At 47.4% G+C, this 16,692-nt stretch overlaps 1 protein-coding gene across 1 annotated transcript in view; it reads right to left on the bottom strand.

Moving 5' to 3' along the window:
* ICE1 (interactor of little elongation complex ELL subunit 1) overlaps positions 1-11,628 on the bottom strand; it is a 125,154-nt gene extending 113,526 nt beyond the window's left edge. Inside the window, exon 1 of the mRNA XM_088442295.1 lies at positions 11,533-11,628. Within this exon, the coding sequence (XP_088298421.1) occupies positions 11,533-11,628 (96 nt within the window). The remainder of the gene's footprint in view (positions 1-11,532) is intronic.
* Positions 11,629-16,692: the final 5,064 nt, after the last annotated feature.

Here is a 16,692-nt window from a genome sequence, read left to right as displayed (position 1 = left end):
TATTAAAAGCTTTGCATTACCTTTTTACATTGTAGAAATTAAACACTGGGGGAAGCAGTGGCCATTATAATCTGCCGCTTTGTAAAGAAACCCCTTAGACTTAAAATATATAAAGCTAACAAAAGCTAAAAGTACAGAAAAGAAAAAAAAAATCTTAAAAAGTAATTTTACCCAATTTTACTCCATAGCCATGGGAGCTGTTTAGACGGGTGGCGTGAACCCGGGCTCATACTGCAAATGTATGTTAAAACAGGAAAGAAGGTTTTTTTTTTTAATCTATAGAAACCGCCACCACTTGTATGACTTTTGAACTTAAACTGCTAATCGACATATTACCTGAGACCATTAAATACTTTGTTACTATTACTAATTTTAATAGATTTTAAGAGTTAAATAATATGAGATATGGTAAGAACTTACCCTTGTTATCTCTATTTCTACGAAGTCCATAGGGTTCCACAGGATACCTTGTTGTATAGGTGTGACATCAGTCGCTGGGCACCATAGAGTTAAGCTTTTCAGCCTCCCAGGATACACTAGGGTCCCCCTCCTATACCCCGCCCCCGAGCCAAGGCACCTCAGTTAGTTATCAAGTCATAGGCCGGAGGAGGAGAAGGAAGAGAGAGAAAAAAGAATTGGACACATACAAGAATCACATTCTCACCAGAGGGAAACGGAAAACCGGTGACCAGAGCAAAGCCCATCTGCAGCACAGGTGCGACAGGGCGGGAGTCCTGTGGAACCCTATGGACTTCGTAGAAATAGAGATAACAAGGGTAAGTTCTTACCTTATCTCATATTTTCTACTTCAGGGTCCATAGGGTATCCACAGGATACCTTGGGGATGTCCCAAAGCAGTATCCTTTAAGGGTGGGGACGCTCCTGTGCAGAAAGGAGAATCCGCCGCCCGAAGGAAGCATCCTGAGAGGCGAAGGTGTCAAACCTGTAATACCTCACGAAGGTATGGACAGAGGACCACGTAGCAGCCTTGCAGATCTGAACTGTCGAGGCACCACGTCGAGCTGCCCACGAAGGACCCACAGACCTAGTGGAATGAGCCTTCAGAGAAGGAGGGACCGGTAGGCCTTCATGAAGATAAGCTTCAGAAATAGCCATACGGATCCAGGCTGCCAAAGTTTGCTTTGAAGCAGGCTAACCCTTTTTACGGAAGCCATAGAGGACAAACAAAGCGTCCGACTTCCTAAACGAAGAAGTGCGGTCAACATAAGTCCTTAAGGCCCGCACAACATCCAAAGAGGCCTCACCCACGGAAAGACCCGGTGAGTTAAAGGCCGGAACAACTATTTCCTCGTTAACATGAAACTGGGAAACAACTTTGGGAAGAAACTCGGGCCGAGTGCGGAGCACTGCCCTGTTCCCATGAAAAACCAAAAAAGGGGGTCTACAAGAAAGAGCCCCTAACTCAGAAACACGTCTGGCCGAAGCAATGGCCAGAAGGAAAACAGTCTTAGCTGTTAGCCATTTAAGATCCACTGAGCCCAGTGGTTCAAACGGCGGTCCTTGGAGAGCCCTCAGGACCACAGCCAAATCCCAAGGCACCACAGGTGGAACAAAGGGCGGCTGAATGCGGAGAACACCTTGCATTAAGGTGCGCACATCCGGGATTGTAGCAATCCTACGGTGAAACCAGACAGATAGGGCCGAAACCTGTACCTTCAAAGAAGCAAGGCGAAGCCCGTGATCTAGTCCCGCTTGCAGGAAGGCGAGAATCCGAGACAGACGAAACTCCCGCGGTGCATAACCTCTCGGTCGACACCACTGGAAGAACGTATGCCACACGCGATGGTATATCCTCGTGGAAGACGGTTTCCGAGCTCGTAACATGGTACGCACCACAGAGCCGGAAAACCCCCGGGACCTCAGCATGGCCGTCTCAACAGCCACGCCGTCAAAGACAGCCGAGTCAGATCCGGGTGAAGGCAAGGACCCTGAGACAGAAGGTCCGGTCGTAGCGGCAACCGCAGAGGACTGTCCACGGACAGACCCTGAAGGTCTGAGAACCAGTGCCGTCTGGGCCACGCAGGAGCTATCAACAGGAGCGTCCCTCCTTCCTGTTTGAATTTCCGGATTACCCGTGGAAGAAGGGAGACCGGATGAAACAGGTATGCGAACCGGAACGTCCACCGGACGGACAGAGAATCCACCAGAGACGCCCCTACGTCTCTTGTGCGAGACCCGTACACCGGCAACTTGTTGTTGTGCTGGGACGCCATGAGGTCGATTTCTGGAAGACCCCACCTGTCCACCAGTAGTTGAAAAACGTCCGGGTGCAGGGACCATTCCCCCGGATGAACGTCCTGGCGACTTAGAAAGTCCGCCTCCCAATTTAGCACTCCCGGGATGAAGACCGCTGATATGGCCGGAAGATTGCGCTCCGCCCAAACCAGGATCCGAGAGACCTCTACGAGAGCCGCCCGACTGCGAGTTCCTCCTTGCCTGTTTATGTAGGCCACAGTGGTAGCGTTGTCCGACTGGACCTGCACCGGGTGACCCTGGAGAAACCGCTGTGCCTGCTGGAGAGCATTGAAGACCGCACGGAGTTCCAAGATATTTATTGGAAGCTCCGCTTCTGTCGGCGTCCACCTGCCCTGGAACAAGTGTGGACCCGAAACTGCTCCCCAGCCCCGAAGACTGGCGTCCGTTGTCAACAGGACCCAATTTGGAACCCAGAACGGACGTCCCTTGTTGAGGTGGGTCGTCTGTAACCACCACGCAAGGGACAGGCGAACCTCCGGGGTGAGCACAATCGTCTGGGACTTCAGAGACTGAGGCAGCCCGTTCCACTTAGACAGGATCAGGTGCTGCAGAGGTCTGGAGTGAAACTGGGCGTATTCCACCATGTCGAACACCGACACCATGGAGCCCAGTAACCTCATCGCCGAGTGTAAGGACACCCGGCGGCTGTGCAGACAACTGCGCACCCTTGACTGTAAAGCAGAGATCTTGTCCTCCGTCACGAAGATCCTTTGCTGTCCCGAGTCCAATAAGGCTCCAAGATGCAGAATCCTCCGAGACGGGATTAGAGTGGACTTCTGCCAGTTGATTAACCAGCCGTGCCATTGCAGCAGTGCAATGGTCAGGTCCAAGTGGCGTAACAGGAGCTCTGGAGATCCTGCCACCAATAACAGGTCGTCCAAGTACGGCAACATGCGGACTCCCTGCAGCCGCAGAGAAGCCGCCATGACCGCCATCACCTTGGTGAAAACACATGGTGCTGTCGCCAGGCCAAAAGGTAACGCCCGAAACTGGAAGTGGTCGCTGCGGATTGCAAACCTGAGGAACTGTTGATGGCGCAAAAGAATAGGGACATGCAGGTAAGCGTCCTGTATGTCCAATGACACCATGTAGTAACCAGGTTCCAGCGCCAGAATGATGGACCGTAGGGTCTCCATCCGAAACTTCGGGACCCGCAAAGACTTGTTGAGTGCTTTGAGGTTGAGAATCGGACGATATGACCCATTGGGTTTCTGTACCAAAAATAGATTTGAATAGAAACCCTGGCCCCTCTGGGAGAATGAAACAGGCACTATAACTCCAGCCTGGAGCATAGTGTGCAATACCTTCCGCAGCTCCGTAGCCTTGTTCCGGTCTGATGGCAGACCCGTGGTGAAGAATCGAGCCGGGGGTCTGTGCCGGAAGGAGAGGGTGTATCCGTGGGAAACCACCTCCAGAACCCAAGTGTCTGTCGTAGTGGTCGACCAACACTGGGCGAACTCCAAAGGGAGGCCCGGACCGTCAGGCCGCAGGCTTGTCATCTGGCTTTAGGGCTGCCTCGTTGATGTAGGTGGCCGAATCACGGAGATTGCCAATCAACTCCGCCTGTTCGGCCGGACAGTCGGAATCAAAAGAAGCCTCTAATGAATCCGCCCAGCGCTCCATCGCTCTGGCAACCCAGCAAATGGCCATAGCCGGCCATGCTGCCCCCCTGGCAAGGGAATAAGCGGACTTCAGGCAGATTTCCACCTTGCGGTCCGTAGCATCCTTAAGGGAGGACATGGATGGCATCGGCAATGTGGCACTACGGACAAGACGGGTCACGTGAGAATCCACCTGTGGAGGGGATTCCCACTTTGCAAAATAATTATCCGCGAACGGATAAGCCACCGCCAGGCGTCTCTGCGGCTGGTATCTTTTGCCAGGCTGCTTCCACGCCTCCTCTAAATGGTCCACCAACTGACCCGAAAGAGGAAAGACTGTGGCATCGCCCTTTACATCCTTGAAAAAGGCATACTTAGGTTTAGCCGCTGGGGGAACTTCGTCCTCAATCACCAAGGCTGTGCAGACCGCCCGAATAAGTCCAGGAATATATACTTTGGACTTAGCATCAGCGTCCTTAGCATGGAGAGGTTCCTGATCGTAAGGATCCAGAATCTCCCCATCATCAGACGTCCCCTCATCATCCTCATAAGGAGCCGACAGAGACGCCACCGGCCGTTTATGCGGCCGCATCACAGACTCCCCTTGCAACACATCCGACAAGTGCTGTACAGAACTCGTCAGGGAGTTAACCCACGCTGGCTCCTGAGAAACCGGGAGCGGGGAAATAGGGAGACTGTGGGGCACCACCAATTGTCGTGGGAAACCCTGCATGGGTGACGACACCACTGACTGCTGGGATAAACCCATCGGTGTAAACGCGGGCTGCGGAGCTAACTGGCCCACTAAGGCTGTAAGCGCCTGAGCGAAACAAGCCCAGGGCGGCTCCTGTACCGGTGCTGTAACCGTAAGAGGCCGCGCCATGGACAAACACTGCCGGCAAAGGCCCTCCGCGCTACCCTCCCCCTCCGCTAACGGTACTTTACACGTAGTACACTGTAGCCGGAGGGGAAAATCACTTTCGGACATGATGGCACCACGTATGTGACCTCTCTCACCAATTATAACTTAAATAGGCGAGAGACCACCCTGCAGCACCGCACCGCAAGGGCTTAGCAGAAAGAACAGGGACAGTAATAAAGCTGACAGTTTCGAAAGTTACAGGCAGCAGCGCTAGCACAGTCACATACAATGCAAAGAAAAACAATTCCTGCACTAACAGCGCTGATCACTCAACTACGCAGACACAGGGCCTGGTAGGACACAGCGCTGCATACACAGACCTGACCACAGCGGAGGAGAGGTATGCGGGGGGACCCAGACCACGATGCTTCCGTCCAGCGCTTCCAGCAGCGTTCACCATGCGTTCTGGAGAAGATGGCCGCCGAGGAGCAGAGAGGAGGCTGGCCTGGGGGAGGAGCGCTGCCACAGGACCAGTCGGCAGCATGCAGAGAGGGCTGTGTGCAGCGGGGGAGGCGCCGGCTGTGAGACAGGGAAGGCGCGCTCCCCTGGCATGCATTTAACCCCTGGGACGCCGCAGCGCTACCGCTCTGCTGCGGTCCACTGTCCCAGGGGGTAGTGGAAAGCGCAGGTTGGTCGCCTGGCTCCACGCTGCAGCCAGTCCCCAGGGAGCCCCCTGCCTGGGGACTTAGGACCATGTGACCAGCGGGGACCCACCGCGGGACCCTGCTGCTTACCTTTGTCCCCCTTGGATCCGGCCATGGTCCGGAACATCTGGGGTCACCGCTAGCTGTGACCCCAGATGCTCACCAGCATCCCCGGATCGGTACCGGCGTTCTGGTACCGGCGGGGGTGTAGGGAAGACAGCATGGACGTCAGGACTGACTGTCCATGCTGTACATCCAGATGTGCAGCCACAGCTGCACTGAAGAAAGCTTCAGGGGCTCTTCTAGCCCCCACTCCGACAGGTGCACCCGACGCCGGCCGGGCACCAAACTAAACTGAGGTGCCTTGGCTCGGGGGCGGGGTATAGGAGGGGGACCCTAGTGCATCCTGGGAGGCTGAAAAGCTTAACTCTATGGTGCCCAGCGACTGACGTCACACCTATACCCCAAGGTATCCTGTGGATACCCTATGGACCCTGAAGTAGAAAACTATTTTTAGTAGATGCCACTACTATATAGTTACTAAAAGATGCTAAGTCACTTGTATATCATCATCTGCATAATGCTATGCTCTCCACTAAGACAACTAGACCATGTGGCAGTATATACATTGAGCACTGTAGAAATATAAGGACATGAATGCTGAACTTTATTTTTGTTTATACATATAACTGCCAACATCTTAAAATAATCTGCAATTGCATTACTTTAAATACTCATCTTCAATAGATAACCTGCAAAACCTAAAAAACAAGAGTAGATAAATATTGGGGTGTGCGTCTAAGAATATATACAAAAACTAAACTAGAAAGCTATTACACTTCACTGTTACAAAACATTTCTTGTAAAGGATATCATCACACTTCTGCTGATATTTTGCAAGCAGGTGGCTGGAAAACAAAATTAGACAATTTACATGTGTATGCAAAATAAACACGCACTACAGTAGACCTAGAAGTGTATTTGCATCAATAAAAGCATAATAAATAAATACAATTATTTAATAAGCTTAGCGAAAAGGGAGTGGACCATCAAGTTATGGACTTGACAAGTCTGCTTTCTTGGCTTATGCAAACTTCATTGCTGGGATCTTCTGAAGCTCTTAAAGAGTTGAGTGTTTGTACCGTGTGAGTGTCCATATAAAGGTGCTACACACAAGGACATTCTGGATAAAGGGCCTGATTTATCACAGATCCCAACTACAACAGCATACGCAAATCGGTCGATGGGGTGTACTGTGCATGCTTCGCAGTGCGCGTGCGTGAGTTAGCATTGCGACCGCCCTGCGATCACTCACGCAGAAAGAAAGTCATTGCAGATTGAGTGACGGGAGGGTCAGCATTTGGGGGTGACGACGTGGGAGTGGTCGAAGAAATGCAGGCGCGCCTATCCGTTTGAACGCCAATACATGGCGTGCATAAATTAGCCACTGTGACAGCAACGCAGCTGGAGTACTCACTGCGTGCAATGAGGATAGCAATTTCTGAGTAAGGTCAGACCTGTTGTAAGTCTGCGTGAGGGGAAGATGTTCCCAATGTATATGCAAAGTATTACAGATGTGAGATAGCGGTAGAGGGAGTCTCTATGCTGGCTGTGCGACGGCTTTGCAATTGCATTCATTAGCATACTTTCGCAGCAGACCTCCGTGCGTAATCGCAGCTGCGATCCGTAGTGTATTAGGCCCAAAGTTTGGATGCATGTCATCGTAGTGACTTAAGAAAGCGCACCATGAGCAAGGCATTTTCCCTTTCTGTACACCCTTATCCACTGCTTAGAAGCAAGATGTGTAAGCAGGTCTCTTTTGACTATTTACTGTGACCTTTAGAATTGGTTCAAAGCAATTAGGAGTTCCCAGCCAAAGCATTATGATAGGTTGTGTAGCCAGAACTAAGTTCTGCTGTTTGGTATATGAAAAATATGCATGCAAAATTATTAACATGCAACAGTAAGATTCAGGTTATGTGTTTCGCATGCAAATTACTGATCTGTAAATGGAATGTATAGTACATTCAATAGCAGAGAAGCAATGTCAACAGTAAAATAAGTGGAATACTTTGAAACCCTGAGCACCAACACAAAACATATTTTCAAAGAACAGGATGCCTCCCGAAATTGATACCTGTACATCTATTCAGTATAACAGTTCATGATGTCCCTGATAAGTGTAACTATCAATATGGGCTTTGGTTTGTCCAGATCTGCCCCTTCAATGTGCATCATTCTGCTTACAATATCATGTTAGATGATGACAAATATACAATTTCACAATTGCATTAAATATACTTACTCCGATTCTATTATTTTTTGTTTGAGCGCAATCAAAGCTGCAACGTATTCATTCAGATTCTGGAATTTTAAATAAAATAGAAGGATTCAAGACAAAAATTGACACTGAAATTTTACATATTAGAATTTAAATTGCGACAACAGCTTTTTTTTTCTAGATTACTTGAATCTACTTTAAAATTCTTATTGTCAACTCCAAATGTAATGTGAAACAAAATGCTTTGAAAACAATCTTATTATTCAGAGACTTGTAATAACCAAAGGATTCATAATTACCTACATATTTAATTTGGGTGGAAATCTTTTCAATTGTAACTATAAACAAAAGAAACTTATACTCTGGGGCCTGTAATGAATTATGCAGATATATAGATAACTAGTAAAGGGACCAGCATAAGCCGGGTCACCTCAGTCTGCTTCCAGCTGTGACTTCAGTTTAAATTCTCTGGGAGAATTCAATGCAGTGTACTACAAGACATCAACATGATGTCCAGCCGCACATATTACAGTCAATTATGGTCAAAGCCTTCACCCATCCATTCCAAAGGAACATCACAGCCAATGCACAGAATTGAATTACCCCGAATTGAAAATAATCAGCAGGTCTATTTAAGAAATTAACAGTGTTTGGAGTATTTTGGGGTACATTTATGTGTCTCTATTGCATTTTGTACATTTGAGTAAACAAGTAGTAAAATATTGTGAAAGAATATTTGCTACTAAGTTTAAAGAAAACAAATATTTTCTATCAATACAATACTTCAACATACATGTCATTAAATGGCATAACTAGGAATGGTCTTTATTAACCATATTTTATAATTACCTATGTAAATACAAGATTATTCATTAGAAGGGGTGTACCAGAGGAACTGCACTATATTTTGAAATTGTAATATTATTAAAGTAACAAAAACAAAAGTCGCACACCATGGGGTCAATCCAATTAGGCGTGATGCACTCGCAGGTGCTTGACGGCAGACTGAATTCGCTCAAAATTGTTCATAGCCCCATATGGTTGAGTACAAAATTAAGCGAATTCTGCCTAAAAAAGAGCCGCAAGGGGTGAGAGATGCGGTGTCGTTGGCGGCGTTTGAATGCTATGGCAACAGCAAAACGTATCCCATCCGCACCCCTCCCGGCTAATTGAATTGACCCCCATGAAGTATATTTACTAAAGTGAGAGATTTTAGAAGTGGAGATGTTGCCCATAGCAACCAATTAGATTCTACTTAACATTGAACTAGCACCTTCTAGAAGATAATAGCTAGAATCTAATTGGTTGCTATATGCAACATCTCCACTTCTAAAAACTCTCACTTTAGTAAACATACCTCATAGTGAAGCCATGATTTCTTGCATTCAAAGCAAAAAGTCAGGCTGTGGGAGAAAAATTGTGTGACCTTGTACACAGCTAATTGAATCTGCCCCTAAGTTTTAAACCACGCACATTCGCATAGGACTGGATTTAATGGTGCAGATCAGAAAGTGTCTCACACACTTGTTACTCTAACATAAATAAACAAATATTCACCGTCCTGTAACTAGCATTTTCCTATGAAGTGTAAAGATTAAATACAGTGCTCAAAAGGCTATCATAGTATGTCTATTATGCTTAGTTTGGCATTTGCGACTATACAGATGTGTGAGAATTCATTCAATGATTGTCTGCAATGCATTTCTGCTAGATGTTTGAGTAATTAATACCTGCTGTAAAGAAGTACAATTTTGACAGGATCCTGCAGCCTCTGAAGCAATGTCAGCAGCGTTTGAGTGGGTCTCCCCGGGCATCATGATGAGGATCACTGACCCTCTCTTGGACAGTGAGAATACAAACTACACCTGAAAAATAGCCAAAATTGCAAGAAATAGAATGTAGACATAACTAACTTTGTAAAAGACCTCAAACACATATTATACATTTGTATTTCTAAAGTAAATTACACACAATGATCCAGCATAAGATTACAAAAGCATTATATTATCAATATTTTAAATGATAAACTGGAGTGTTCTGCACTGTATAACTGCTCTCTCTTTATTATACTTTTTATATAAGGATGAGTTTAAAAATTTTAAAAACCTTACAAAACGGGTCTGATTCAGAATAAAGCTGTATAAAAATGTATCAACCTTCTGAAAACAGAAATTTGTTGTGTTTGTTTTGTCAACACTGGCAAAATGTCAACTTTATTACAATGTTGACAAAACAGCAACAGCCCTGGTGGCGCAACAACTTCACCTACCTACTCTGGCAGTGTCTTGTGGTCCAAAAGTCAGTACTGCGGAGTAATCTGCAGTGAGAATGTCATTTATAAACCTCCTCCAGGAGCCTAAACAGCATTGTGGTCAAGTGACCAATACAGAGCTCAGCCAATAGCTTCCCACTATTAGTCTAGCAATGGAGCGTTATTAGCTGAGAGCTGCGTCCGTCACATAACCACAACGCTGGTTGTGCTCTGCTGATGGCTCACTCTCGGGTAGCAATCTATTACGCTTTGATGTTTTTGTGACAGGATACCCATCACAAATCCCTCCCACATCTTTAAGAGACAGGGTACAGTTTGGACTACAGAGAGGGTAGACTAATGATGCAGATGTGCACTATGCCTCAATGTGCATTGCTGGACACAAATATTTGTGTCCAGCCAGCAATTGGGTAACATCTGTAAGAGTCTTTAAAAAAGATTTAAGTGTCAAGCAAGTTAGCAATGTTCACAAGAGTCTTTAAAAATGATATCAAAATGATTGCAAAGCATAACACTGCCCCCACTCGGCTACGTCTTAATGCCACCCAGCTGGCAAAACATTCTGCAGAATTTTTTCTTTTTCTTAAAACACTCAACATTAGAAAACTTGGAAATTAAATGTCTGATAATAGAAACTAAAGAAAGAGTACTAAAAAAAACCCACAAATCTCTTTATTAATAAATATCAGAATATGGACTTGTATACATACTACATACAGACTCACAGAAAATGACATCACATTGTAGAGTTATTCCAAAGACCTTTTAAAAACATTTTCAGGATCCTCCACTTCTATAAAACAATCCACACAATTGTATAGATAAGTGGTTCTCAACCTGGGATGTTGCTAGTCCCAGCGTAACTGGATGTTATGGGGCCCTGTACCAGCCACACTCCTAAGTACATAACATCATGCCAAGGGGGCGGGGCCACAAGTGCCCAGAACATTCGCAGGATACTGAGGAGAGCTGTATAGGCTGTGGTGTCCACGTCTGGAGCGTCCAGAGGACGGTGTCGTCTCAGGCATTCTGCTAGCCAGATGCTGGAACTGTTGGGCAGCGATGGTGTAGTTCACAGGGCCTGCACTCTGTGCAATTGCACCACTCGCACACTAGTAGTTACGCCATGGGTTTGCCCCTGAGGAACTTGAAAAACTTTCTTTAATAACGTGGTGGGACATCAGGTGATAATGAAATATGCCGGGATAAGCAGTGTCCTAATGAACTCAAGTCCCATGCATCACCCATGAAAAAGTCTATTCTTGTATCTCTGTGAAAGAAATCATATGTGGACTATAGATTATAAATATTTACATTTTTCATATATATATTGTTTGGAATAAATATATACACTCCATTCTATTCTTGTCTTTCTTTAAAAAAATCTTGTTTATGGCACATATACTGCTTTTATTTATAGTGACACCTAAATATTGTAATAATTGTATCTAATATATATTCACTACAAATGTATCACTTTACAACTAATGGGGGGGGGGGGTCACAAATAATGCAAATGGGTGGACATGGTTTACCCAGTCGGAAAACTGGGAACCACTGGTGTAGATGAGCATAATGCTCAGAATAGACAGTGATAGTGATCCTGACAACTCCACATCCTGATCATCCATTTAGTACTTTACATAATGGATTGGTACAACAGCATAATAACACATAGAAGAATGGAAGTTTACAAGTATATGTAAGAAATGTATGGTGGGAAACAGACTCTAGATATATAATAACAAGACATCACACCCCACAGAACACAATAAGCATAGCTGGTACACACACAGCACAGGGCAGCAGCGGCAGGTCCTCCCTATAATACACACACACAGGGGGAGATAGCCAGGCACGCGGACTCACCAACCAACTGTATCGCTTCAGCCGATAAAGAACCATGTTGAGGAGTAACCGGGCAGCCAGCGCTACTACTGCTGCTCTATGTCCCGGAAGTAGTGCGTTTACCAGCAAAACACTTCCCTGCCGCGTCCGGCCCATATCCCGCTGGGCGCGGCCTTCTTTTAGCAAGACACACCAACAGGCTGGCGGCTGTGACAGATACACTCCTCAGCCTGTGTGAGACAGGACCTCAGATTGGCCGACGGTAAAACTGCGACGCGACCTGTATACACACAAGTGATTGGGGCAGGCGTTGTGTTTCGTGCCGGGGGCAAGTAGGGCGGCTCTGGCTGCATTGTACGTCTCTAATCCTGGGATCGCTGCATTATTATACACGTTACACTGTGCCCGCTGCCAGCGGAGTATGTAATATTGTAGTATAGCATAAGCACAACACTGATTTGTTTTTGTGATCTGCTCAATTACACGTGTTAGACTTGTCGCATCTTACCCCAATCACACAGCACACACCTACATGACTAACCACATGGTTATTAGGATATACTGTAGTATTTTTCATTTGATTTTAATATATTTTTTAATATCCCAAAATACTTTTTAATTAGAAGCATAAGTTTTAATATTTTTTTTTTTTGTATTTCAGGATTATCTGTGGACCAATGCAGTCCTGGGGGTAAATTTACTAAGAATTGAGAATGGTCGAGATGCCAATCTCAGGAGACTTTAGGCATGATTTTCAACTGGCAAATTGACTAAAGGCAAAGTTGGGTGGGATCGGTATGATTTACCAAAATCCCGACAGCGTCAGCCCGACATGGGTGAAAATCCCGAACGGTGATTAAGGTAAGTAGCCCTAATCTCCAACCCCCCAACCCTCCCTTAGAGGTGCCTAACCTCCCCCCAGTGCCTAACCCCACTTCCCCTAGCCTCAGGGCCGGATTAAGGTCTGTGGGGGCCCCTGGGCAACAAACATGTGGGGGCCGTTATTAGATGTGATGAACTGGGGGTGTGCGCAATGGGGACCTCAGTAGTGTCAGTGCCCACAGTGGTGGTGCCCTTTATACAGTGCACCCAGGAGTGGTGCCCCCTATGCAATTCACCCATTAGTCGTGCCCCTAATAGTCATGCCCCCTGTGGTAGTGTTCCCAATAGTAATGCCCCCTGTGTAACTACCCCCAGTAGTAATCACTGTAGTAGTGCCCCCTGTGTGTGTCCAATAGTAATGCCCCCTGTCTAAATGCTCTCAGTAGTAATACCCTTGTAGTTGTGCCCGCAGTAGTCATGGCCCCTGTAGTAGTAGTACTCTCTGTATAAATGCCTCCTGTGTGTGCCCAATAGTAATGCCCCCTGTCTAAATGCCCTCAGTAGTAATACCCTTGTAGTCATGCCCCCTGTAGTAGTACTGTCTGTATAAATGCCCCCAGTAGTAATGCCCCTGTATTAGTGCCCCTAATAGTAATGCTCCTTCTGTAGTAGTGCCCCAGTAGTAACGCCCCGCTTCAAGTAGTAAAGCCCCCAGAAGTGGTGCCCCCAATAGTAATGCCCCTTAGTAGTAATGCTCCCCCCCCCCCGAGGAATGCCCCCAGTACAATAGCAGCTTGCACTAAAAAAAAAAAAAGAGCTATTACTTACCTTAAGCCCCGCTGCCATCCACGTCCAGGCTGCTGCTCTGTCATGACGTCTCTCCCATAGTGCACTGCGTGAGCCGGGGCCCTGCAGTCTCCGGCTGCCCCTGCAAGGAGGGAGCCGGGCCCCCGCTGGTTATAATCTCAGCGGGCGTCTGGCAAATGGTGCCTCTCTGTGGCGCCGAGGTTAGGTTGGCCGGAGGCGGCGGAACTGGTTCCGTCTATTCAGGTTTACTTTAAACCTTCAGGTGTGGGGGCCCTGGGACGATCGCCCCTGGCGCCCCCCCCCGTTAATCCTGCCCTGCCTAGACTAAACCTAACCCAGGGGGGGTGCCTAATCCTAAATCCCCCCCTGGGTGCCCCTAACCTAAACCTCCCCCCCACCCTGCGGCTGTACGAACCTGGCTTACCTTCAATCGGGATGTCAGGCTCCCGGCGTAGGTAAAATGACAGGCGTCGGAATTTCGACGGCACCCCTGGGGGAGGTTAGGCACCACCACGGGGGTCTTAGGTTTAGGCGGCAGGGAAGGGGGTGTTAGTTTTAGGCACTTAGAGGGGGGATTAGGGTTAGGCACTTGGGGGGAGGTTAGGGTTAGGCACCCCTAAGGGAGGGTTAGGGGGTAGAATAGGTTAGTCAAAACTTATCTTTCACTGCTGCCAGGATGCTGCTGTTGGGATTTGAACTGCCGGCCATGCGGTAAATCATACTGAATCCGTATACAAGCACCATGACTCAATTTAGCAATAGCCCTCTGTATAAGCACCATGACTCCTTGGGCAATAGCCCTCTGTGTGTATAAGCACCATGACTCCTTGGGCAATAGCCATCTGTGTGTCCATGATACACAAGTACTGTGACTCAGTAGTGAGTGGCAATGTTTCATAGATGTGCTTTAAACTGCGGTGTCTGTGGCTTAGTAACCAGCCATCTCACTGAAGCCTTTGGCCAATAATGGTGAAAACAATATTGTGACGTGGTCTAAATTGACTGTAAATTAATGTTATTGGGGATAATAATACTCTAGGAACAAAAGAAAGCCCAAATTATGTGATTTTTAGCTTTTTTGGTACAGTTTTTGTAAAACAAATCCAAAGCCAGTCATGGCAGGTTTGGTAAATCCAAAGCCGGATGAGGAGTCGGAACCAAACCCAGCAAAAATGGTCTGGTGCACAGCCCTACAAAATACGGGGGACAAATGACGTAAGGGGTCCCCCGTATTTAATGCAACCAGCATTGGGCTTTGAGATGGTTCTGGAAATACAAAGGAAAAAATGAGTAGGGTTCCGTGTATTTTCCAGAACCAGCACCGGACTTTTTCTAGTGGGGGCTAATGCCACAGCCAGGGGAGCCTTTTCACTGGGCTCCCCAGCCGAAGCATCAACCCTGAACGCTAGTCAGCCAAAACTGGGGACCCCCCCAATAAAGGGGTCCCCCTCTCCAGGGCAACCCAGGCTGATAGCCCGGGGCTATCCCCAGCACCTCTGGGGCGGTGGGTGCCGGGTTGATAGTGTAATGTGGTGTAAAAAAATAGAATTGTTAATATTGTCTTTTGTAGTAGAACCACAGGTCCAAGCAAGCCTCCCCCACATGCTGGTGCTTGGAGAATCACAAGTACCAGCAAGCGGGACATTAGTGGCCCACTGGTACCTATATTACCCTTGTAAAAGAAATATTAAGAAAAAAAACAACAGACACTGTTTGTTTTATTTTATTGTACTGCATCTTCAACTGGAGGGCAGCAGCCTTGAAGTTCTTTTTCATGGCTGCCACCTGCCCCTGGACTTCCCCGACGTCTTCTTTCTTCGGCAGCTCTTCACTGCTGCATCCCCGGGTACGGACTGGCCTGACAGCGCCTCACGCTGGCTTTATATAAGCCAGCTGAAGGGGCAGGGCGATGACGTCGCGAGCCATGATTGGCTCATGGCGGCCATCTTGAATTTCAAAAATGGCGCTGAGGCGCCGTTTTTGAAATGGGCACACTTGGTTCTCACCATTGAAGTCAATGGTGAGAACCGCTCATTGGCTGAGAGGTGGAAGGATTGCCTCTCTCAGCCAATGAGCGCTCAGCGTTGGGGTTTCCAAAGTGAAATCCCGCCGCTAAGCTCTCATTCGGGATGTCCGTGGGTCATGTTTTTTTGTTTTGCCAAGCCCGGGGATTGCCTACTTTGGACCGAAGAGGACCGATCCACGCATAGGAGAAGGTGAGTGTGGTTTTTTTTTTTCAGATACCATATGGATAATCTACTGGAGAAGTGGACTGATGGCTACATGGATACATAGGTGAGTATGTGTACATGTGTGTGTGCGCGCATGTATTTTAAATAAACTTTTACTTTGTACGGTGTGTATCCTGGGTTTATTTTAATATTTATTTTGCTGAGAACTACAGGTACCAGCGGGCCTGCATGCTGGTACTTGTGGTTCTCCAAGTACCATCATGCAGGGTAGGCTTGATGGGACGTGTAAAACCACAGCTAACCACGTCTCAGAGCCCAGTGCTGGTTGCGCTGAATACAGAGGGAACCCTATATCGTTTGTCCCCTGTATCTTGACAACCAGGCCTGGTGCTGGTTGGTGCCTAATACAAGGGACTCCTACGTCATTTGTCCCCTATATTTAGCACAACCAGTACTGGTTCTTCAAAGCCCGGTCCTGGTTATTGTTTTTGGAGGGCGGGCCACGCTTTTTCTTTTTTCTTTTTTTTTCATATTTACAGGTGCTCCATTGGACAGATTGGCTACAGGGAAACATAGGTGAGTATGAGATAGTGTGTGCATGTATGTTTTAATAAAATGTTACTTTTTTACGGTGTGTGTGTGTTCTGTGTTGTTTTAATATTGCTTTTGCTGTGGAACTACAGGTACCAGCAGGCCCGTAATGCCCCACATGCTGATACTTGTGGTTCTCCAAGTACCAGCATGCAGGGAGGCTTGCTGGGAACTGTAGTTCAACAGCAAAAGCCAATATTCAAACTTTACTTGCACCACACTTTACATAATCAACTCTGCACCCACCACCCAGGGGTGCCGGGGTTAGCCCCGGGCTCTCAGCCTGGGCCTTGGGTGCCCTGGAGAGGGGGACCCCTTTTGTTTAGGGGGATCTCTGGCCTAGGCTATCGGCCAGGGGTAATGCTTTGGCTGGTGGACCCGGTGAAAGGGCTCCCCTGGCTGTGGCATCACCCCCCGCTAGAAAGGGTCCGGTTC

The sequence above is a fragment of the Taudactylus pleione genome, unplaced genomic scaffold, assembly GCF_031769625.1.
Source record: "Taudactylus pleione unplaced genomic scaffold, aTauple2 ptg000309l, whole genome shotgun sequence".
Lineage (NCBI taxonomy): Eukaryota > Metazoa > Chordata > Amphibia > Anura > Myobatrachidae > Taudactylus > Taudactylus pleione.
Note: the sequence above shows the minus strand (reverse complement) of the source record. Positions and strands in the feature narration are given on the sequence as shown.